Source organism: Numida meleagris, chromosome 4 (genome assembly GCF_002078875.1).
Source record: "Numida meleagris isolate 19003 breed g44 Domestic line chromosome 4, NumMel1.0, whole genome shotgun sequence".
NCBI classification, from domain to species: Eukaryota; Metazoa; Chordata; class Aves; order Galliformes; family Numididae; genus Numida; species Numida meleagris.
The window spans coordinates 29,666,974-29,692,011 of NC_034412.1; the positions used below are offsets into that span (position 1 = coordinate 29,666,974).

Genomic DNA, 25,038 nt, shown 5'->3' on the forward strand with positions numbered 1-25,038 from the left:
AAAAAATAAAAAAATAAACACCAAAAACCTTTCAGCTTGCAGTCACAGGTATCTTAAAAACACTTTTCAACTTCTTAGGTATGTATTTCTCTTGATTTATAGACAGTCCAAACATTTGCGCCAGTTTCCCTTATCACTGAAAACTGCTGCATTTCAACCAATGTTTATGATTTTTAGTAAACGTAAAAAGAAAATTTAATTATCCCTGCAGATTTAAGTGACCCAATGAACAACTCTGGCAGACACTTAACCTAAAACCCACAAGGCCAACACCCTTCTCCCAAGTTAACAGCTTCCTCCTCCCCACTAGTAATGCAAACCAGCATGCTCTTCTGTTTGTTCTCAATTAGTTCAGCTGTGAGTAATGTTTGATCTCAATTCAACAAGTATTTAACAGTAGTGATTTTTCTTATGTGTTGATTCCATCTGAAGAAATTCAAACCAAGGCTGCCCCTTTACCCAGGTAGAACAAGCACAGCAAGCATTGCTAATGAACTGAGAAGAAAACTGCTATGAACTGAGAAGGCACCTCAAGTGAAATACAGTCATATTAATTCAAGTGAAACACATGACACTCAGATGCAGAGAACCTGATGTTGACAGCAGCTATTTGGCTCAATACCATATGTCACCTTTCACTTATTTTCCATGGTTCTGCATACTCCTTCAAGATGAGATTTATAGATATCATTCACAGTACTAGGAAAAAAAGCAGCAGTGCTATATTTTACTAGAACATCTGTCCTCTCAGATCAAACCCATGAAAGCTTAGATACTTTCAGACACCTTCTGAGGCATTTAAAGTATACATATATTAACTTATATACACAGTCCCACACAAGTACATGAAACACTCATTTACCCCCACATTTTTTTTTTCCAACTGGTACAAAATATCATTAAATATTTAATCAAATTTTCAACAACAAAGTTTAAGAACAGGCACACTGCAACCCAAGACTTCTATATTTCGTATTTCAGCAGACCAAAACCATGAAAAACACACCAAAAAGGTTAAACAACATTCTTTTATGGAGCTAAGCAACAAGTACTGTAATTCTTGAGAGAACACTTGAGAAGAAGAGCAAGTCAGTTTAAAAATGAAAAGTTAAAGCCAAGTACTAACTAATATTTTCCAAGTACCTATTGGCAGGTTTTTCCCCCCACACAGCAGAGAGTTGAGGAGGATTTAGCCCTAGGTAACAAAGCACTGTTGAGAGAATACCTAGGGTAGATGCACATGATATTACCATCAAAACATACACAAATTTTCAATCAGATCAGAACCATTCTTTCCTTTTTACGGCATGGTAGGTATGTTTTAGCCTGGCACCAGCACATCACTCTCACAGCCCCTCCCACTCCCCCTCCCACACCTTCACATACAACCACCCTACCTGTGTGCTGCTCCCATAGGTGCCAGTCCATCCCGGAGCTACCTACTCCATCCATGGGGGCATCCCCAAAGAGGTGATGAACAGACTATAGCACTGCCCCACCTCAGGCTCCTCCTGCTGCAGCCCCAAGGCTGGGCCCAGCTTCTCAGGGACACCAGGGAGCACCACAGGGCTGGCTGCTCTGAGGTACTGAGGCTGACGAAGGCCCAAGATGGCCACCTGGCAAGGAACACCTCACCAGGGCAGCCAGCAGCCTGCCCAGCATTTCAGGGCACATGGCAGCATGCCGCTTACCAAGAGAGCAGCAGCAGGACATGTTTTGTCAAGCCTGACTCCAGCACAACTGGCTCAAAAAAAATTAAAATAAAATCAACAAAATGTTATTAATCACACTGGAAAAAAGGAATATGAACTGCATATCCTGAATCCACATATTTGTCCAGCATCCAACAAATTTAGGAAAATGCTTCCTCTAATCTGAGCCTTAAAAACAGAATTGGTAATGTCATGACAGGAAGCCCAAGAGAAGAGCGAAGTTTTAGGAAGGGACTGGAAGGGGCCTCTGGTGTATCAAGTTTGGTTGCCTACTATTCAGACAGTGCTTTGCATTTAATTTCTCACACAGGTATACTTGCCTCTTCCTTTAAAGCACGTCTTTGCCTGTAAGGCTGATCCAGAATTAATCCTAGTGATCAGGCAGTTTCTAATCTAAGACTTACTTACAGAAAGTTTGTACTTCCTTTTGTTCTAACACTCATTTAGCTCGCGATGCTTCTACTCTTCACCCATCATTTCTAGAAGAAAAGAACTCTAACTCTATACCAGTATGTAATGAAAGTTTACCCATTAAAGGAAACTTCCAATGGATAGAGCAGATAAAATATTTAACATTCCAGAGCAGGCAACAAAAGGTAAAAAAAAAAGTTAACTTGTGATTTTTATAGTTATTCAAAGAAGGCTTTTCTCTCTTCATCTTGGATAAACACACTCAGGTATTGTAATCATTTCTTATGTTGGTGATATTCACAACAATCCACTAATTCTCCACATGAAGAAAAACATACAAAAAAATCAACTGCATGGAAGAAAGTTAATACAACTCTATTGACCATTGATACAAAGACCAAAACACAATCTTGTTAAAAAGAAATGATTTTTAGAGGACATACCATCCTCAAGTTTGGTACAACAGTAAATCTTCATGTTACTTATCTTTCTACCTATTCATCTCAGATGGAAAACAAATTAAGAATGGAGCAAGAAAGGTGAATAAACAAGTCATCCAGCATTCATTCACAGGCAACAGTAATTGAAGTACCTTACATACACTGTTCTTTCACTCTGTTAGAACATGCAATGCCATTACCGTAAACAATGAATAAAGGTGTACATTTTGAAGCAAGAAATACTTCTCCACTTCCAATAGCTTTAGTGAAGCCTTCCACATTAAGTATCAGTCTGCCTGATGTGAAGGTTGTCAGGTCAGAAGGCAGACTTGTAAATAAATATTTTGAGTTTAAAAACCCAAAATGTATAATCCAAAGTAACTGCAGCAACATAAGGACAAAGGAAAAAACATTCAGATATTTTCAGTTTTAAACTATGGCATTACTCTGATATTAAGTTTCCATATTTAACATCTAATTTAGAATAGGCAAACTGTAGTGTAGAAAGCCTTGTAAGAGCTCATGAAACAGATATACAACAGGTATACAAAAGTCATATCACACATTTTTAGGTAGGTTGTTTTTACTTGAGAACATGAAAAGCAAAATTGACCTTCACAAAAGCCTTACTTCATATAGAGTAAAAACATCTGCTCTTGCTTTTAATTTTAGTGTTTTATAATCAACAATATATCCCACTGTAACACAAATAAATAGCTTTTTAGTATGTCCTTCTCATAATTTGGTTTTAAGAAAAAAAGCCAGAATAACCTTAAAACCAGACTTAACTGGGAGAGAATCTTGAAATAAAAAACCCTCCTAAGACTGAGAACAACAGAATTTCAAGGTGGAGCGAGCTTAAAGAAAACTTCACCCAAGCAAGCTAAATGAGAACTTTCCTCATGTTGGTCTCATAACATTTCCCATTTCACAGCTGAACCCACCAATACAACTGAGACAGCAATGGAGACGTAGATCATAGCTGAGGTACTACAGTCAAAACAGAGCACGGAACCCATTTAATGAAAATGAAGGAGAACTGCTTTCTTGAGCAGCAACATATGAACCTATAGCAGAGCAAGTAACAGTTTTAGTGACAGTACAAAAATAGTTTGCAAGCTAGGATACCTTACTATGGACTAAAATCCATATATTCAACACTATAAGAAAAAAGTTAAACTTAGTTTGTGATTTTTAAAGGCATTTTCTGAAAAAAAATTGTACAGTTAAACTACCACCTGCCAGGTTTGCATGCTTTTTAAGGATACGCTTTGTCACTTACAAGGTTATAAAAAACACAGCAAAACAGTGCAGAATTTTCTAAAAAATACTTTAAATAAATTTACACTTCAGTATAAGATTATTCAAGTTAAGAATTAATCACCAGATTTAGTGTAATCCATTTACTTTCATTATCCTCATTGCACATCAAAAACAAAGTTTCTAATTCTGCCAAGGCTAGAAGAGTGGTTTTCTTGACCTATGCTGGCCTAACAAGCCAGTGAACATTGCTCCACAGACATCATCATTTTGGTCTTCTGCAGACAATTAAAACATGAACTCATCAACTATTTCTCACTAAAAGCAAAATCAGAAGGCAAAAGTTTAAAAGGACTCTTAGAAACACAGATCCTCACCAAGGATCCATATAGGTAGCCTTTCTATGATTTCACAAGTATAGTTCAATATTTACGACTGGCCTCTTTAACCAATGCAGCCAAGAAAATAATAGAACTCTAGGTATATTCCTCTGATTCGAAAATAATGGGCAAACTTACTGCATTTTAAACTTTTACTTCTGGAAACAAAATAGCTTTCTAAAAACACTTGGATTTCTAACACTGACAAGAAAAATTGACCACCAACATATTCTTCCTTTTCTGCAGTCTCAGAAAGTTTGTTTTAAGTTACAGTACTGCAAGGCACATACAGAATCTCTTCCTTTCAAATACATAGCATATATATTCCCTGAAATAATTTTAAAATTCTCAAAACAATTAAAAATGCTACAAAGTTAACAACTTCTATTTAAAAACATTGTTCCTACAGAACATGCACTTCTGTGGAAAACAGCTTTGCAAATATTTATAATTTTTTCCTCTTTACACTCGTACTGTAAATATACTGAATATTTTTTAAAGTACTGTATCAAGTCACATTAAGTTATTGCCTTCATTATATGATTGCATCATCTCCAGAAATCATAAAGGTCTCAGATTTGTAAATAAGGTGGGAGACTACGCATGGGGTTTAATGCATCTGAAAGGACTTCCACAAACAGCGACGCCACCAGAGTCAAAATGAACTTGCTTCATTCAGTGGATAAGGTTTACGGAAAATGATGTAAATGCATTTGTTTAATGCAGTCGTGTTAGAAACTACTTAAAAATCTTATTTTTCTGTCTTTTGGGCAAGCATATCTTACTATAAAAGCAACTGAATTTTTAAGAGGTAGTTTTTTTTTTTTCCATTATGCGCTTATTTATTTCAAATAAAACATAAGCAAGAAAACCTCAACATTTGCTTTTAAAGAAGGATGAAGTCTCAAAACTCCGTACAGTAAGTTCAGCATTTCAACTGTCCTCAGCAGTCCCAGGCTGCTTTAGAACCAGTGTATTCCAGGTCATCTCCTTCGTCAAAATACTAATCTACCAACAGTACTGAATCCACTCCCTCCTCCTCCACCTGCTGGTCCACAACTTCCTGGGGGATCGTTGTCATCAAATCCATTGGGGCGGAAAGAGCACGAGGCTGAGGCAGCTTGAAGAGCTTGTGTTCGAGCACTAAGCTCTTGCTCCTGAAATGAAAGAAAATAAATGTATATTCTAGTATTTTTAAGATGCTCTTGTTCTTGGTTGCCAACCTGAAATCCAAGACCATTAAAGTTAATTATTTAAAACCCATGTTTTAATTCCACTGAATCAACTGCATAGAGGGAGTAGCTCACTCAGATAATATGCAAGAAGATAAAAAAGTATTTAGTTTACATTCAGTGTGGACTTATAACTTTTTAGAATTATTGTGATGCTAACCCTCTATTAACATTTTAAGTGTCCAGAACTCTCTAATGCTCCAAAGACAGTATCAGTCAGATTCTGGAAAACTCAAGGAAAAAGAACCTACATGAGCAGTAGAGATAAGAAAACTGCTTCCTGAGAGCTTGCGTTAATCAGGTGAACACTTCTGCAGCTTCTAAGAACCTACTAATTGGATGAGCAAAGGCTCTTCCCTCAGGGATATTATACACTAGTTTCTCTCTCCAACTACTTTCACATACCTTGCAGTAGTTTGTCTTTAGTATCCCTTTCTGAAATTGGCTAAGAGCTTCAAAAGTTAAAGGTGGCAAGACAGAGGTAGGATTCTGGAAAACTGACAACAGCAGAAGCTTAATTTAGGAAACAATAAAAGTATTTAGGTGCTACGTATCAGGCTGACAGACTTCTTCATGTGGCAACTAGCCACTACACACCACTCCCTTAAGGCACTGGGAGGAAATATTAACAGGGTTTTAATAATTACACTGGTCACTTTGAGTTTTCCTTTTGCTTCTCCACCTCCCAGTGAAAGCAAGGAACAGCACCAAGAACCTAAGAGATTTGTTATACTACTGTGAAAGCACTAGGTCTAAACATAGCCACGTACTTCCACAGGTTATGAAGATACTTAAGCTTTGAGTTGGAAATTTTACTATGAATGCATGCATACGTCAATGGAAGAAGTCACATAATTCTGAAAAACTTCACACGATTTGGAATTGAAGCTGAAGAAGCTATGCTACCTTATACTACCTTTGTTAGAGGCAATGAAAATTAGTAGCTTGAAAAGCTTTTCCTGCACAGAATTACAGATAGTAAAATGACCAGCACAAGCATCTTCACTAAAAATTGTTTAAACTGAAATGCGTGCCATTTTACCTTATGCTTTCCATCTAATGGTGACAGCTGATTAACCTCACTATGAAGTCTGTCTAGCATCAAGATGGAAGCCAGGCTTGCATTTACAAGATTAATATACTAGAATACTTACAAGCTATTTCTTTCCCCTTTATGAACTGTTTCTTGGAAGACTTAAGGAGATCATTCTTCACATATTACCTTAATCTTACCTGTAAGTATAGTTTGTTATCTTTTGTAATTGCATCCATGAGGTCTTTTTGTAGGGGAGGGTCTCCATTCACCCAGAGTCCATTCGCTGAATTTGTGTTGTAGCCACAGGTGCTATTTTGTTTTTTGTAAATCAGAACATAAGCAGTGTCCTTTGGAAACCTACTGGTAATCTTCTGGACTGACTGAAATGAGGTAAATGTCACTCTGCTGTCATTGAATAAAAACCATTCTTTCGGCATCTCAGTGTCCAGTTCATTTTCTACAACAGTACAAGGACTCTCCTCTGCTAACAACTTATTCTGAGGAGAAATTAAAGAGAAAGCTTTAGACTGGTGACACTGTCCTGAAGAACCTGAACCAGTAACATTTCTAGCATATGAATAGTAATGTCCACTTTCAGAGGATACACCCGAGTGCACTACCACAGAACTTAGCACATAGGGCACCAGTTGTGGGCAGGACACTTCATCAGCACCTGAGGGCTTTAGTTTCTTAGCAAGATTTTCTCCAATATCAGAAATCTCAACATCAACAGACCAACTTCCTGAAACCACAGCAAGAGGGGATGTTGCTCTTTTGACTGGCAGTTCCAAAAGAAGTGGCAGAGAAATGCTGTCCAAGATTTTACGCCTTATATGACACTTTGGATCATACGAAAATCTCAGAAGAGTGAGAATGAGGTATTCAGGTTCCTCAATGATTTGCATAGTTTTCTCAGCATTTTGTAGGGAAGCACACTTTTCACAATAATACTTATTGTCTCCACTCAGGATCTCAGGTGCCAGAAAATAATTCAGTAAGTCTGTTACTGATGGGGTGTTTTTCCCTACCAATGCCGGAGAAACATCCCTATTATCTTGATCCTTGTTCAATTCAGAATTTGTCTCAGAGCTTGGCTCAGCAGAAAAATCCTTTAGGGTTCCTTCATTTTTAACTGTATTGCATCCACCATTTATTTCCAAACTACTCAGATGTGTTTCTCCAGCAGAAGATGCTGAAATGCTAGTTTGCACCACAGAACCATCATTTTTCATTTCAGAATGTTCCACACATTTCAAACCAATGCTTTCCAATGATGTCGGAGGACAGAAAGCCAGAGAGAGATCTGTGAAAGCTTCCTCCTTTTGAGATGTGCTTTTGCAGTTCAAACAGCATATAGTAGTCTTCAGTTTTCCTCCAAACATTCTCTCTATGAGAGTTCTTTCTTCACTCCCCATACAAAGTGCTTCAGCAAATACTTGTGCTTTATGGACAGTTTCTTGTGCCTGGGACTCTTCATTCTTCCTGCTTTCAGCAGCCTTTGCTGGAGACAACGCTTTCAAAGTTCTCTCTTCTTCATGCAGCCTAAAAACAAACAAAAAGAAACTCAAGTAGCTACACTACTTCCCCCAAAAACATTGCTGCACCACTCACCATTGCCAGTTATGCCTAAAAATAGATTGTTAACCAGACAGAAACACCTTACATAAAAAAAGAAATTTCTTATTGTTTATATAAGCAAGCTGAACCATGTAGTTCAGTACTATCCAATAGTATAAAGTGAAATTTGCATTAAATGCCTTTATCCTTTTATTATATTTAACACTTTAAATATACTGTGAAAACCAGCAAGCATTAACAAGTCTAACAATCAATGTTTATTAATCGTTACCTTAATAAGTTAGTTCCCCATCTGCCTGGTTCTTTATGTCAAGTTTTATAAGAGAAAAAGTAGCTATTTAAGTAGTGCTGGATTATTTCTGAGGAGAACAGAAGGTCTGGATTGTGCCGTTAAGAAAATTATAAACTATAGCAAGAGGAAACCAAGACAAGGAAAAAAGGACACTTGCACAATGGAGATAAATTTAGTCTCAGTAAAAATACTCAGCAAGTCAAAATTAACGAGTTACTAATATATTCTGTGGCTTTTTTACCTGTCTCTGTTAATTTACTTGTTTAATTAACTACAAACGCATGTACATACCTTCTTGACTTATCTGACCTGTAAGAATTTTAGCCCCACACACCAACGTGAAATTTCAGACAAATGACTGAACAGCTCTCAGTAAACACAGAAGTTTTACGATGGGATCACAGCTAATTAACTAACACCCGAGTTTAGGTTTGTAAGAAACATAAACACCAATCTAACCTGTTCTAAGTGACACGGAGACAAAGCTGTATTCAGACTTAACCACAGATTAAACACACGAAGGCAAGGGTTTCACAGATCATGCATCAACTATAAAATTGGAGACAGTCAGGAACTGGACCCAAAATTCCCAGTTTTCACGCATACTAAGGAGCTATTAGATGACTGCTCCTAATGAAAAGCTCACCATTATATGACAGGGCTATAGATTTCTACCCATTAATGGCATGATAGCTATACCTGTTGAGCAGGAACCGGAGATATTCTGAGCAATCCTGCTGTGATTGAGGGGTAAACCATGGCGGTCTGGAAGCCTCAAGGAAAATTCTAGGAGCATATGCCTCCCTCTGTTAGTGTATAGGAGAAGCAGAAGTGTTAAGTAGGAATTACTTGATGATTATTTACATATTGACAGCTGGACTCTGGTTTACATTATTCTAAAGGAATTGTATGAAATGCGGTACTTCCACATACAGACCATATCTGTACCACAATCATATGAGGAAAAAGACAATTATCAGTCATAAATTTTGTAGTAATTACCTCTAGTACAAAGATATAAGCAGTGGATCCTGTAGGCAAATAATAAGCATGTAGCGAGCATAAGCCAAATATTATGCCTAAAAGCAAGTTACTCTTCTTGATGGCAAACTTAAAAGCACAGACAAACATTTATTTCTTCACAAGAATACCAGTATCTCATTAGTACCTAACTAATATTTAACATGATCCATCTTCACCATTTTCACAGTGAGTTTGCTGGCATTGTCCACAGAGTAGCTTTCAACCTTCTAATAGTAGTAAATATTTTGTTTTAAAATTAACTTTAATAAATGAAGCAACTTGAAATACAATAAAATTTCAAGTAGAAATCACTTTAGAAGGTGACAGTTTATTCTACGAAGTTGCATAAAATCAACTGGTATACCAGCTCAGCTCTCGTTTGAATTTTTTGATTTCGTCTCCTGAAAGAAAACCTGCTGTCCATAAAGTCCCACTTATGAAACAGATTTCTCTAACTACATCATCATCTGAACATTCAGAGGCAGACTCAGTCCCCTACAGATCTACCACATTTCACATATACTGTAGAGTATGTTTATGGCATCACATTTGTTCTTAAGTTCTGCCACATAAACCTAATCTTAACAAAGAGCAGACGAAAAATTCACCTACCTGGGTATGGGCCAAAAACGCAAAGAGATGCTGTAATTTTCTCATCAGTGAGTTACAACCATTTAGATTCAGAGATAAAACATGTCTTCTGAAACTGAAAGAAGAGGAAGACAGTTGCCCTGATAGATTTATAGCAATAATGCAGTCAACATTCCAGCTCAAATTACTTCAGTTTGAAAGGCAAAACATGCAACGCTTTCCTTCGATTCCTGCATTCTGCTCTAGTGCAGAAATGCAAAACTACTGTACAGTAGGAACTTACTGCTAATAAGTTCTTCTTAATATTCAAATGTTTAAAAATGAACATTTTTTTCCAACAGCTTCCAGATTAAAATAAAAGCATAATCATGCAATTTTTGCAATATTAAAGAGAGCAAAGAAAAAGTGACTTATTTGGAATCTGGAACTCAGACATATTACCCTCATTTTAGAGGCTGAACAAATAGCCTGTTAACTCTGAATCAGTCTATCATTAGTTCAATGCACATCTCTTTTTGACAATGGACAGAAAGGATCCAGATTTTTAACAGCTAAAATTGCAGTTCCACAGAGCTGGATTTTAACAAATCAGTCAGTAGCTAAGTGCACAGGAAACTCACTCAGCCCTAGGTAGCTGAGTAACCCAGGGCACATTTATATTCTTTGAAAAGCAAGAAAACTGCAACAGTAAACTTGCAATGGAAAGAGCTAGTAAAAAGGACTTACTCAGTAGCCATGAAAAGTGCCTGAATAATGCTGTTCATGTAGCAGGTATTTCCTAGGTTAATGAGGCCTGTCTTGCCAGTTTCCGATTTTCCAGAAAGTCTAGATAAACAAGATGGCAAAGAATTGGATTGAGAAGTCCAGGCACTCTGACTGAGAATCAGCTTCATCTTCTCTTCACTGGGCTTGGGCATATCCTACAAGAGAAACATGAACAAAATAGGCTTTTATACTTGCTTTTATAATAGTTATTGATGCTCAGCAGTCTTGTACATTTTCCCTTGCTCCCCTTCTATTCTTCAGGTTCTTGCTAGCCTAAGAGATATACGTTACAATTGCCTTTTGAGAATACTTAGAGGACAAATATCCATAGCCAGTCAAAAGCTAATGACATGTACTATGGCAATAAAAAACAAACCAAGAACAACCAACAACCAATAATGAAACCCAAAACACTCCTCAAGGCTTGTTTTTTTGTCAGCTCCCAAATTACACAAATTAGGGGGTGGGTAGATACCTTTTATCTGCTTACTCAGGCAATCCCCTTTGCCCCTAAAACTACTTCCCAAATTCTATGCATTTGTAGAACCCCTAAATATCCTTATTCTGCTGGAGACAGAATCCTGGTCTGTCAAATCAAAGTGTAAGAATAAAAAGAAAAAAAAAGTCAAAGCACTAAGTTAACAGGAGACTTTTTAAGCTTCAAAGCATTTAAGGTGTTTAAATCAGGCAGGAATAACTGGCATTGTTTTTTTTTTTTTTTTAAAAGATGTTTGTTAAGAAGATGTGCATTATATAACAAAATTTGAGAGCTGCCCTAGAAGTAACGTCTCCCATTTTATTATGTTGGCCCAAGATGTGGGAAGCAGATTAGATAACTTATCTCAGACTTCTCTGAAAGGCTGTTATAATTGCCTTTTGAACACTCAGGACAACTTTTTATTTTACTTTGTTTTTGAATATTTCCAGCAGCTAGAATTACCATTAAATTATGCGGTTAACTCTTCTCTCAAAGAGGATATTCTACAGATACTAGATCACAGCTTTCTGTTTGAGATAACAAAACAAAAGTATCTTTGTATTCTTAATATACCTTAAAAACTTCCAGAATGGGTTCATAGAGCTCTGGAAAACCTGAATAATGATACATCATACAGTGTATCAACTCAGTCAACTGCATCAAAAACGCTGTACTGGAAGGTAAGCCATCACCTTTGAAGGAGTGAACCAAACTGACCACATGTGGAACAATCTAAATGGGGAAGGGAAAAAAAGGTGTTAAAAAGCAATTCTATTTTCTGATTTAGTTCTACAAACAATACTGTTTTGCACACCCCAAATGGCAGGGAACATTTTATTCTCACGTAAGAAGCGACTGAGAAACAATGACCTGAAAAATATATGCATTATTCTCTTGAAAAAGCACAGTTTAGTATTCAGTGCTCTCCTCAGCTCATATACCAAGTTCTGGAACTTCATGAACTCAGAAAATGCATGTTCAGTTTTTCATCAGTCATGCATCCATAGCACTTATCTTATTAAGTCATCTTAGAACTGTGGACCTGTTGGAATGTGTCCAGAGGGGGGCTACAAAGACGATCCAAGGGATGGAACACCGCCCCTACAAGGACAGGCTGAGAAAGCTGGGGCTGTTCAGCCTGGAGAAGAGAAGACTCTGGTGAGACCTAACAGTGGCCTTTCAGTATCCAAAGCAGGGCAGCAAGAAAGAAGAGGACAGACTCTTTACAAGGGTCTGTTGTGATAACACAAGGGGAAATGGTTTCAAACCGAAAGAGGGTGATTTAGATTGGATATAAGGAAGCAGGTTTGTTTTTTTGTTGTTGTTGTTTGTTTTTACAATAAGGGTGGTGAGGCATTGGAACAGGTTGCCCAGAGATGAGGTGGAAGAACAGTCCTTGAAGACATTCAAGGTCAGGCTGGACAGGACTCTGAGCAACCTGATGTAGCTGTAGGTGTCCCTGTTCACTGCAGGGCAGTTGGACTAGATGACCTTTAAGGGTCCCTTCCAACTATGATATGATTCTGTGATTAAGGATACTACAGCAAACATTCTAATTCTGTGCTACCACTAACAGCTATGTATCCTGCTCTAATTTCATAGATACAGCTTAAAAAAAAATCCTCCCGATTTTTCTTCAACAGACTCCAATACTTGCGATCCCAAGTAAAAGAATACATATACCCTACTGCAATTAAGATGGATATCGGTTTGTAGCTCCACCTAGTGACAGAGCTGGGCCCAAGCCAAGACAGCAGTAACAAAAGGTCTGACACCGGAATAACCTATTACCAAGTGAGTTCAAATACAACAGCAATGTGTATAACGTATATCATATAACTATTTCTCATCACAAATAGCTTACAAATTGTTTGGCAGTAAAGACAGGAATACAAAACTGTCTAAAATAATGATATTCTTCCAAGTATACAAATTACAAGAATTAATATACTTCAAAACATCAGAACGAGGGGACAAGGGCACAATATTCAAGGCTTCTTTTTCAAATATCAGTTGTTCTCTGAGTATAAATAGTATACCTTTTTATCTCAGAAGCAAACCCTAAATACAGTAAAAAAAGTACATACTGTTTAAAAATTAAAATACTAAGATAAATTGTTCAATTAAGTACAGAATGAGAAGCTGCAATTACAAATTTTTTTTACTTGACAAATGTGTGTATGCAGCAATGAGAAATTGGCTTCCAAGAATCCAAGAATTCCAATCCAAGAATGGGATTTGCAAAGATTAGATGTACAACGCAGCAATTTGGACAAAGCACATAGGAAGAGTAGAAAACAGAAGTCCACATCTGTCTAACAAACAAACAAAATCTTACTTCTAGCAAGCTGCGTAATAGTGAAAGTTTCACTCTGTATATATGCAAAATTATCACTTTTGGCTGAAGTTGAATCAAAGTTTCATACTTTAGAATCAACTGTGGTTAAGTTACACACTGTAAGCAAAAGATATTTTTTTTCTATTAAAAAAAGCAAGTCATTCATGTAACAATCAAGCATAGGGAGGGGAAATATTAACTCAGATACGTTGCAAAACAAATTCAGCAGCCTTTAATTAAGTATTTACCTAGTATTTTATTATAAATGACCTATGCGTAAAACAAGTAGTTCAGGTGCAGGAAAACATATAGGATATGGAATGACATCAGTATATTAAAAAATGATAGTGAAAAAGATTGTTTAAAATTAAAATAAAATGGTAATTTTTACATCTGGAAGACACATACGCTATATTGCCTAAGCATTATATTGTAGAAATTATCCCAGTTAGAAGAAAAACACATTTCTAGAATAAGTCTTCTGTCCATCTCATATTTTACACTTCTCAGAAGAACAGAGAAGAAAAGCAAGCTAGTAAGAACACAAAATATTTACATTTTGGGCATGCTCAAGGCAACTTGCTTATTTCATTTGTTTTGTGTCCTAGGTGAGGATTAGGATAGTGTAGGGAACAGAGAGACACTTAAGACTGGTCATGAAAAAATAGTGTAATGGACGTAAGGCAATTACCCTGACACTAATTAAAGCAATGCATTTGAGATTCCTTCAAACCTAGGAGCCTTGTAGACAGCTTAAAACACCACCTGCATGCCATGATGTTGTTATGACTGAGTCTCAAAGAGCCACCTTTTACTTAAAAACAACTTCAAGCTAGACACTGACTTTGAGGAAAGGGAAGGTGTTATGCCTCTTGCTATACAAATGCAGTCAGTCATAACCTACTGCTTTAAATGATGAACAGCATTTTGAAGAGTAGCCATTAAGAACAGCACCCTTCAGCGTGCCCATCTGTACATCACAACAAAGGTAGCACAGCTTTCTTCAAGTGAACTGCTTCAAGCTCTTACGCATCTACACAGAGGTACTAGATGATTGGAGCAGGTAATATAAGTGGTTATCTGTTTTCCCCAAATAATTATTCCTGAAAGTTCACCTACACCCCAACTTCAACTGTAGACTTCACGCCACATAAAACAGTATTCTAGAAGTACAGACAAAGATAGAATGTGGTCCCCAGATGCTCCTGCCAGAAATATGTAGATACCAGAAAGAACAAAGCACCTAGCAGTTTGAAAACCCAGTTGCTGGTGCACAAGAGAAATCTGATTCCAGAACCCTGAAACAGAGATTAAATCAAAGTCCTCAAATTCCATTTCTTTTTACATCCCATTTAAAAATCCCATGAGAAATACATTTCAAAGAATTGATCCACTGAACCATTTCTTCAGGAACTTACCAAATGAAAAGCTTCTGGAGAATGCTGGAAACTAAGTAACATATGAGAAAGGACAGCAAGGGCACCGGGTCTTACTAGAGGAAACCAAAGTCGATTAAAGACCTAAAAGAAAAAAGAAACCAAAACAAACAACACTCTTAATAAACTTAGAAAGTAACATTTTAATAGAATTGTAAACAGATTTCTAAATTGACAACCATTTGAAACAAAAGAACATTACACACAACTGAAAGCTATTTTACATTAAAGTAAGACAGCACAGGCTGCTATGCAAACAATGGTATGCAATTACATAGCTGTTACAAAATCCTTTTCCTCTCCTTCAATTTTACTCTTTTCCAACATACCAATTCAATCTTCATCAGAGTGACATCAATAAGGATAGTAAATTTCTGGACTGCAGCTAGTCCTTTCAGCAGTGCAATCACCCAAGTTTCCACATGCTGAGCCAGAGGCCAAGACAACCAGTCAATCATTCTGAAAGATAATGAAAAATGATTAATGAAACAAAACAGAACTATATGCTATTCATTTTGATCTCAAAAAAGTTTCTATACACAGAGGTACACAAGAAGTAGTGAAATAATTAAAAATACATAAGCAAATGAAATGAAGTAGTACTTTGTACTTAAGATGAAGCCAGCTTTTACAGGCATTAAGACATATTTTACTGCAAAGATTTGCAACTGAATATGAAAAAGCATCTTTAAATGGAAACATTCTCTCCTACAGCATTTACCACAGATCAGACCAAAACCAACTAGTTTAAAGAGACTAAATAACTAGTTTTAAAAGACACCACTATGTTGAAGCAATTTTTTTTTCCACCATGGGGGTGGTCACACTTGGAAGCATGTTACACAGCAATGCTGTGGCAAGTCCATCCCTGCAGAAAATTCTTAACTCAACTGGACAATACCTTGAGCAACAAGGCCCAACTTCAACGCTTTGCCCCACTTGGAAGAGGACTGCACTGGACAACCTCCAAAGGATGCTTTCAGTCTACAAGTGCTAGAATTCTGTTCTATAATTCTATGGAAAGGAGAAGTTAGAAGTAGATTTACTGTCTTCTGAAAACGATCCTCAGAGATTCATTTCTTACAAGCCGGAGTTCTAACACAGCTGAACAGACTTCAAGTAACCAGTCTAACAGTCGATATCAGTATGAACAGGCACAGTTAGCAGGCTTCTACCCTATTAGATAGAATGAGCAAAGTACTGAAAAAACCATGGATCCTATACAAATGCACCTTGCCACACACTAGACATACAGAGCTTTTACACATGGTTACATGTGCTTTTACATATTGTTTTCTGCCATCGCCAGCCAAGAGGAACACAGAGAATCCAACTGCTTTAAGCAGCCAGCTTTTCCATGTACATGCAACTGTATGAGATAGCTACTATCACACAGCTTCGTAACATCATTCAGACACCAGGTAATCTATCAGCACTACATGGTGAGGGAACACAAGCTGCTCTTCCATGAAGAAAGGACAAAGTTGTAATGAACTCAAACACATAATAAATTACTGACATGAGAACCAATATTTAATTACATTGGACCTTGAAATCTCAAATATTTAGCTTAAACCAGTTTCAGTCACTTGCAATCAGGAAAGATGAGTTTCAGGGTGAAGCATTACATGCAAAACTTTGGAAGAGAATTCATCTGTACAAGCAATCTGAAAATCATCAGCTGCACATGCCACACAGTTATGATGTTAAATCTGAAAGAAAACAAACAAGTCCTATATCCTTCTTAGAGAATAAAGGGTTCCAATCAGTCTGAAAACAAGGTTTCAGAGTTCAGCTTCCATGCTAAAGAAATGGAGTTTAGCAAGACCAGACACGTATTGTGGGCACGCTATTTTATCATAAAAGCAAAGAAAAAGAAAAAACCCTAGAATTTACATGTAGTTTATGATTTGAAAAGTTTATAGTACACTTATATTCTAAAATTTGTCTTGCAATTACAATCCCTCTACATAAGGACATTTTAATGCTTCTGTAAAATAAAGAATCACTAGGACTGCCTTTTTAAGAATCAAGTACAGATCTGCCTGGATTTCTTCTGTGTTATTACAAAAAGATTGGAAAAAAAAACATGCCAGCACCATAATCTTTGCTCCAAAACCATGCAAAGGTCCCCTGTCCTCATAATGTTAAATCTCAGGTGTTTCTTGTGAGCAGTCTTTCCATAAGCTTTCTTTAGTGGGGAATTCAATCTCAGCCAAAACTGCTTTCCCCTGAAAAAAATTAACCTAAGAAGAGATCCCTAAGCTTCACTGCCCTGTAGTCTTCAACATTCATCCTACCTTCAATTTGTAAACTTATTTTTCAGTAGTGGCACAAATTCCTCCATGGTTAAAGACAAATAAAATATTTAATTACCTAATTAACTTTTTAGACAAGTAAAGAGTGTTTATTTTATAGAGCTCCACATAATTACCTCTGTTCTGAAATGTTACCATTCTTATAATACATGCAACTTCAACCACACTAATTTAAGAACTCCAAATGAAAAATATCACTTTGGGTAGAAGCTGGGGCTTCCTGTGTTCCATCCCAACAGTGGTCATATGACTTGCCATCTTGTGTCATCTCTATTCAGTATAATTACTACTAAACTATACACCATTATTACTAATAGAACAGCAACTACCATTTCAGTATGATTAACACTGTAAAGAAAAGCCTCGTTCTCGGAGTAATTGATACGTAGATTTCCCCATCCTGAAAATCTATTTCTGCTCTTAAAAGCTGAGTTGGTGTTCTTACAAAAAGAAATAAAAAATTCAAAAGAAAAAAAAACAGAGCTAAACTTTTAGACATGCTTAGATCTGTCCTAAAAAAGCATAAAATCTGAGATTTGGGAGGTGACAGTAGATGCTTCAGTTATCAGATCCTCTCTGCATTGTACTTAGTTCCCACTGTGTTTTAATACAACGACAGATATGGAACATGATGATCTTGTATAAAAACAGGATTTTTCTGTTTGTTTGCATAGAAGAATATCCTCAAGGCCTTTAGAGGACCTTCCTCCTCATATCAGCCTACGATGGTCTGTTATTCTGTCCAAAGAGCACATGTGGATGAGATTTTCATTCCTCTCTGCATCCTCAAACATCAACTTCTTTTGTGAAAACATCTTCTCAGCACTATCAGACAAAGACTCCGGCAACTTAGGTACAGATACATGACATTAAAAACCAACCAAACAGCTAGAACCCTCAGACTACTAGACACACCACTTCCCAGAACAAAGAAAATAGAGGAGGGTTGTTCTTCTTTACCAACAAGGTAAATGACATGATCGTATTTGGAGCATTTTCACAACGTAACACAATTTTAATTTTTTCTTATCCTATGTTCAAATTCAGTCAGGCTCTGCAGTGTCATGATAGTTGTCCTTAGGAACCAAGCAACCAGGTCTCTAACCTGCAGTAACTGAAGTTCTGTTGAGTCTTAACACAAGCTTGGAGTTCTGCACCTCTTGGGAATGAGGTAAGCCTGATGACAACATGGTCATTCTCTGCTGCAAACATTCCAGCAGTATTACTGCCTCCTCTATGAGGGCACTCTGACACTGACAGTGGGATTGAGCATACCCTCAGCACACTTGCAGACAACACCAAGCAGTGTGGTGCAGTCAACACGCTTGAAGGATGGGATGCCATCCAGAGACACCTACACAGGCTTGAGCAGTGGGTACAGGAGAACATCATGAGGTTCAACAAATTCAAGTGCAAGGTCTTGCACCTGGGTCACAGCAATCTGGGTTGCCATGAGACCATCTAAAAACAAAAAAAAGGGCTTCCTAGAAAGTTTGCAGATGACACCAAGCTGAGCGGTGCAGTCGATACACTGGAAGGAAGGGAAGCCATCCAGAGGGACCTGGACAGGCTGGACAAGTGGGCCCATGAGAACCTAATGAGGTTCAACAAGGCCAAGTGCAGGGTGCTGCACTTGGGCCAGGGCAATCCCAGGTACTTATACAAACTGGGGGAAGAAGTACTTGAAAGCAGCCCTGCGGAGAGGGACTTGGGGGTCCTGGTGGACGAGAAGCTGGACATGAGCCAGCAGTGTGCACTGGCAGCCCAGAAGGCCAACTATGTTCTGGGCTGCATTAAAAGAGGAGTGGTCAGCAGGGAGAGGGAGGTGGTGGTCCCCCTCTACTCGGCTCTTGTGAGGCCCCATCTCGAGTACTGCATCCAGGCCTGGGACCCCCAGCACAAGAAGGACGTGGAGCTCTTGGAAAGAATTCAGAGGAGGGCAACCAAGATGATCAGAGGGCTGGAGCACCTCTCCTATGAGCAAAGGTTGAGGGAACTGGGCTTGTTTAGTTTGGAGAAGAGAAGGCTCCGGGGAGACCTCATTGTGGCCTTCCAATACTTGAAGGGAGTGTATATACAGGAGGGGGAACGATTGTTCACAAGGGTGGGTAGCGATAGGACAAGGGGGAATGGTTTTAAACTGTGACAGAGGAGGTTTAGGTTAGATATTAGGAGGAAGTTTTTCACTCAGAGGGTGGTGACGCACTGGAATAGGTTGCCCAGGGAGGTTGTGGATGCCCCATCCCTGGAGGCATTCAAGGCCAGACTGGACGTGGCTCTGGGCAGCCTGGTCTAGTGGTTGGCAGCCCTGCACTTGGCAGGGGGGTTGAGACTCGATGATCTTTGAGGTCCTTTTCAACCCAGGCCATTCTATGATTCTATGATTCTATGAAAGTTCGTTCCCTGAAGTAAAAATATATTCTTAAAAACAATCATTTCTTCCATGAATACGCCAAGTAAGAGCACATGGTCTTTTCGAAAGCAAGATGAAAAGCCCCTCATGCAGCTGGTATTATGAGGCAGGACTTACAGAGAAGTTGTTCTAGAACTACAACTATACAATCCCAATGTGCTTAAGCAGGTAACACAACATGAATATTGAAAATAAACTAACATGAAAATTAATCATCAGCACACTACCAGCAAGTTATTTGTATGCACAAAACACTGAGTTTCTCAGCTTTCAATTTTAGACTGTCATGCATCTTTACTGAAGTCTGATCAAGTGGATTCTTTTAAGGTTCCTAAACAACGGTATTAATACTACGTTTTCAAAAGAATTGGCTTTCCAATTTAAACACAGTGTTTTCAGAAACACCCTCAGTATTCCACTAAGATACAATAAGGACTACACTTATATGTAGGTAGATAAAAACCAAAATACTTCGGAAATATTAAAAGCTTTTTTGAACATAACAGATTTCTAAGTGCCTTATCCTGTTAAAATTCTTCACGCATTTTCTACCTGTGTTCAACAGAAGCTTCTTCCAAAGCCTTCAGGAAAAAAATAATAGTAAAGAACTTCAATAAAGGCTTACTTTTTCTTTGTCATCTTTCTGCATGAGCATTATTTACATTTCTGAAGACACTAGCCCAGATCGCTCTCTGAATCAGTGTTAATAGCTCTTCAATCTCGATGTTTGTTCATGTTTTTATTAGTAATAGGAAGTACAATATACAATTGTTTTTACATCATTCCTATTTTTCCACAATTTTAATAACATGCAACAGTCCTCTGGAGCTTTGAATGACGATGGAAAGAGACACAAATACTACTGAAAAGTCATGAAGATATCTAAGCAGAAACCAGTAAAACTCATAAGTGAGTATAACTCTCATAACTCTCTTCACAGATTGAAAAAGCAATTATATGAGTGCCACTCTGCTTCTGAGAAAAAACAGAATGGTTGATTTTCAAAAGCAAGGCCTTCTTTCTCACCTTGACTGCAAAATCCTGCGTTTCCTAGTTTAAGCCATCTCAAGACATCATCTAGAAACAACACAGCAACCTTCCTCCTAGTTTCTGTTTGAATCTGTTCCTCATTCTGCCCTAGCAAAGCATGAGAAAGAAGCCATACTAGCAACGAGGGCTGCAACCTTAAACTGAAACCTTGCTGCTAATATCCACAGCATCAGAAACAGACCTTAGCTTAACAAACCAAAGAGCATAACTTCATATGCCGTTATACAAGTGCCTCCCTCTTCTTTTGTTTTAATTGAGTTATTTTAAACTTAAGTGACAAGTAGCTTCAAAAAAAGGCAAGAATGAGACCTTTCCCCCTTCCCAATGAAATACAGTACCTGCACAGCGCTTGAGTCATACTCGCATCTTTCACATTTGGGTCTGTAGTAAGGCTCATGATGAGTACTGTAATCATCTGTAAAGGTATATGCTGCACAAGACTTGCCAGTGCAACAGAGGGTTCAAATGGAGTATCTGTAAGAGTAGAACATGCCATATTGTAAGAATCAAAAACAAACTCCCAGAGGAAAACTATGCTTTATTTTCCTGACAGTGAAAGTGTCGAGCCTATCCTATGCTGAATAGTCTATCATCCCACCGGAAAACAGAACAAAGTTTCAACAGCTTAAATACACGAATAGCACTGAATTACAAACCCCTTTTGCCCACCTAATATCCCTACAAGAAGGTGACAATCTGCTAACTTGTTCCTCTGCTCCCCATGGAACTGAGAAGTGCATCTAAACACAAGCACCACACAACTGTGCATTGCACTGGCTGCTAAGACTGGAGATTGAGCACAGCCAGTATTTCACGCGTCCTATCTCAGCAACTGTCTACTAACTGTACCAGTTGTAGTACACTACCATGTTTTAAAGTTTCCTAGGGGCCTCAACTGTAGAAGAACTTTCGTTTGCTAACGACACTGTACTTAGCGAATGTCTGAGGCCAGAAAGGACCAATTTAAAGTCTCATCTACATCACGCAGGTGGTGAATCCTTCCTAAGCCTTATACTCTTCCAGTTCTGGAGAATATGCAGTCCCAAGGCCTAACGGTATCCTTCCAGAAAGAAAGAGAGGACGACTTCCCTCTAATATCGAGTTATAGCTCTATCTGGAAGGACGCCCAAAACCGGTGTTCCCGTGCATCTTACACAGCGTTACGGTAGTTGGTTCCCAAACTCACGCACAGCAAGCGCCCGAACCAATCAAGCACCACGACCCCCTACCTTCTCACTGGGGACCGCTGCATCCTTGACCATCAGTCGGCATCTGAGCACGGGAGCGAGGATTCAGCGGCCCCAGAGCAGCCCCGCGGGGCCAGGGCTGCGGCTGACAGCCCTCCCGCTCCCCGAGCTCGAGCTCCCGGGGTGGCGGCCGCCCCTTCCTCTTCTCCCTCCTCCCCCGACCCCGCCCCGCTCCCCGCGGCGGCGCTCACCGGCGGCAGCGATGACGGCAAAGAGCTCCTGCAGGGAGGGCAGCAGCGTGTCGGGCTCGGCCTTCCAGACGCTGCGCAGCAGCCCGCTGACCTGCGTCACCTGCGAGACGTAGAGGCGCAGCTCGGCCTCGCGGCTGCCTTGGCTCTGGAAGTGGGCGATGCTGCGCACCAGCTGCTGGCAGAAGGCGAGCGAGAGCTTCCTGCCGCGGGGCAGGCACTGCGGGAAGTCGCCCAGCAGCTGGCAGAGGCGCGCGCAGAGCGGCGGCGCGGGCCGCTCGCACACCAGCCGCAGGGCCTCCACCTGCAGCAGCTCGAAGAGCTCCAGCACTGAGGGGCAGCTCATGATGAGGCGCAGCCCCGCCTGGATGTAGTCGAGGATGGCCGGGTCGCGGCAGCTCAGCTCGCCGTAGCCGCGCTGTAAGAGGCCGAGGACCAGCCCCCGGTTGAAGAAGGCCTCGAACTCGGCGCGGTGGTAGCGCCCGTAGGCCTCCAGCACCTGGCGGCCCACCTGCCGCTGGAAGGCGTCGGAGCCCTGTAGCACCAGCCGGGTGCTGAGAGCGAACATGGCGCGGCACTGCGCCGGGCTGAGCGGCGTCTCGGCCAGCTCCACCACCCGCCGCACGATGACGCGCTTCAGCGGCAGCGGGTGAGACGAGCTCACCAGCCCCTCCAGGATCTTGTCCATGGCGGCCGGGCGGCGGCGAACCGGCCCGGGCCTCGGCGGGGACCGCCGCCGTCGTCGTCGCCGCCGCCGCCTCCCCGCGGCCCTCCCGTCGCCCCGACGCGCAATGCCGCCTCGGCAGCGGCGGCCGCCGCCGCTCCTGCCCTCCTCCCGGCCGCCCTCGCCCGGGCGGCGGCGGCGGCCCCGCACCCGCTGCGGCACCGCCGCTACCCCAACGGTGACGGCCAAACGTTCCCCGCCAACCCGGAAGCGGAGCGGCACAAACAGGAAGCGGGACGCCGCGCAAGCGCCCGCCGGCAGCCTCCTCGCCGCGGCAGCAGCCAATGGGGAGCGAGCGGGGGTGGGGGCGGGGTCGGGGTCGGCGCTGCGAGGGGAGGGCGCTGTGCGGTAGCGTTTTATTGGCGCTATGTGGCGGCCGCGTCCTCCCGTACCAAAGGTCTGTGGGCGTGATCTCTTGTGGGCTAGGAGACGGGAAAAGTCACGAGGCTGGAATAAAACTGCCGTATACAGCTAGCGCACCGTGAGCGGTCACGTAGGCTCCTTGTTGCTCAATGCAAACAGCTCTGTGCTCGGGCAATACCTGCAATTCACCGTCAAGAAAGTCTGGAAAATGAGCCAAGCCGATCCCCGGTGTCATTTGGTGCGTAACAGGTGCAGAATCGAAACCGGCCTTCAGTCTGTGAGCTTAAGGGTAACAAAACCTAGCACGAACAGCAGAGCCAGCTGTAGGGTACCACAGCTGTCAGGAAAACACAGCGCAAAACCAACTTACTGATAATTGAGTTCCCCAGTTATATATATTTTCAAACGTTGGGTTATAGTGCTCAGTTAACCATTGTCTTTCCCTTCCATGCTGCAGTGCTTTGCTTGATCCTCACACATGTGAGATCTGCTTCCAGAAATCGTTACATTCCAGTGCAAGTTGTGTTGATCAAGGTCTTTTTCTGAGATAGTTACAAAGGTCAGAGACTATTACCACCAATACCTTAATTACCTTTGTCTTTGTGTGCATTTCATCTTTTATCCTTGCGTGTACTGGAGTTAAATTTTTTTTTTTTTTCCCCCCAAAGGACTTTGTAGTTAATAGTTGTAAAAAAATTAACCTTGAAAAAGTGGCTGGATTACGTAGCTTGCATACCTTTGCAGCACAATGCTTTGTTTGCATTGACTGTACCAGTTTTTTTGTTTTTGTTTTTTTCCCCCTTATGTTCAGTTATTCAATCTCTTTTCTGTTTTCCCTCTGGAATTACTGATGGTACCTTCTGAAGCCAGAATGGGAGGGGAGCCTGCTCAGGAGTGCAGCCAAAACTCTGAAAGTAAGAGGGGAAGGGCTGAAATCAGGATGCTAGAAGCACAAGCGCGCAGAGATAGGGAGAGGGTCACAGGGAGAATGGAAGGAGAAAGTTTGGAGGTGTTAGTAGATCTGAGTCTCTCAGATATGTCAGGGTTTTTGACAAAGAGAAACAAACAGAAGAAATGATGAAAAACAAGGTGATACGGCAGGCTCATGAGGCACTCCTTGGAGAGATGATGAGAGGGGCAGTTGACATGAATAGCAGAAACAAACGTGAAAGAACTAGAACAGCCTTCTGAAAAGCTGGAAATGTGGATGGCTTGCAGGCTCATGAAGATATGGGGAGTGTAGGAAACAGGAGCAGCTGCAACTTAGCAGGGTCTTTGGTGGTTTGCTGTTGGTTTATACGGCGTCACAGGTGGGAGGGAAGGCAGAATGCTGCCTGGTGCTTGGGGCAGTTTCTCCAGAAAAGCCACAGGAAGGTCCGAATATTTACTGCCCCAAGAAAAACTAAAATTGATAGTTGGACCCATATAGTTGGAGGCAGGGAAATGTACCTTTACTGAAGAAACTTGGAAATAGTGTTTGCACCCAGATGACTAAATGTACATACTTATTTAATGAGCTTATTTCAGGTAGTAGAACTAGTAATGACAAACAAGTGGTAATGTGTTACAGTGACTGCATGAGTCACTGAGTATGTTTGTGACTTCAGAGCTAAAAATAACCTGAGCTGTGAGGATGATCCTGATCAGAACCTTACTACTAGATACACAAATATCAATATTAGTCTGCTAAATCTAGTTTAAGATGGGCAGCAGGAGTACAAAGGAGTTGGTGGACTGGCCACCCTCTTCAGTCACAGCTTGCT

At 40.4% G+C, this 25,038-nt stretch overlaps 1 protein-coding gene and 1 long non-coding RNA gene across 2 annotated transcripts in view; one reads left to right on the top strand and one right to left on the bottom strand.

Annotated features, from left to right (window-relative positions):
- On the bottom strand, positions 888 to 22,913 carry USP38 (ubiquitin specific peptidase 38). Its single transcript, XM_021394681.1, has 10 exons — positions 22,192 to 22,913; positions 21,092 to 21,227; positions 15,302 to 15,431; positions 14,955 to 15,056; positions 11,772 to 11,930; positions 10,682 to 10,875; positions 9,977 to 10,070; positions 9,041 to 9,147; positions 6,669 to 8,013; positions 888 to 5,360 (listed from the first exon to the last, which is right to left on the bottom strand). The coding sequence occupies exons 1-10, from the start codon at positions 22,874 to 22,876 to the stop codon at positions 5,199 to 5,201; spliced, it is 3,114 nt and encodes a 1,037-aa protein (XP_021250356.1). The 5' UTR covers positions 22,877 to 22,913; the 3' UTR covers positions 888 to 5,198.
- LOC110397822 overlaps positions 22,912 to 25,038 on the top strand; it is a 54,630-nt gene continuing 52,503 nt past the window's right edge. The window contains exon 1 of the long non-coding RNA XR_002437998.1: positions 22,912 to 23,513. This is a non-coding gene — a long non-coding RNA (uncharacterized LOC110397822). The remainder of the gene's footprint in view (positions 23,514 to 25,038) is intronic.

Excerpts from the sequence above, each read along its gene's own strand:
- USP38 (XM_021394681.1), bottom strand. The coding sequence starts at position 22,876 with ATGGACAAGATCCTGGAGGGGCTGGTGAGCTCGTCTCACCCGCTGCCG. Across the intron at positions 15,432-21,091 it reads ATGACTCAAGCGCTGTGCAG|AATGATTGACTGGTTGTCTT; the intron begins GTACTGTATTTC and ends ATTATCTTTCAG. Across the intron at positions 10,071-10,681 it reads GCACTTTTCATGGCTACTGA|TTTCAGAAGACATGTTTTAT; the intron begins GTAAGTCCTTTT and ends CTCTTCTTTCAG.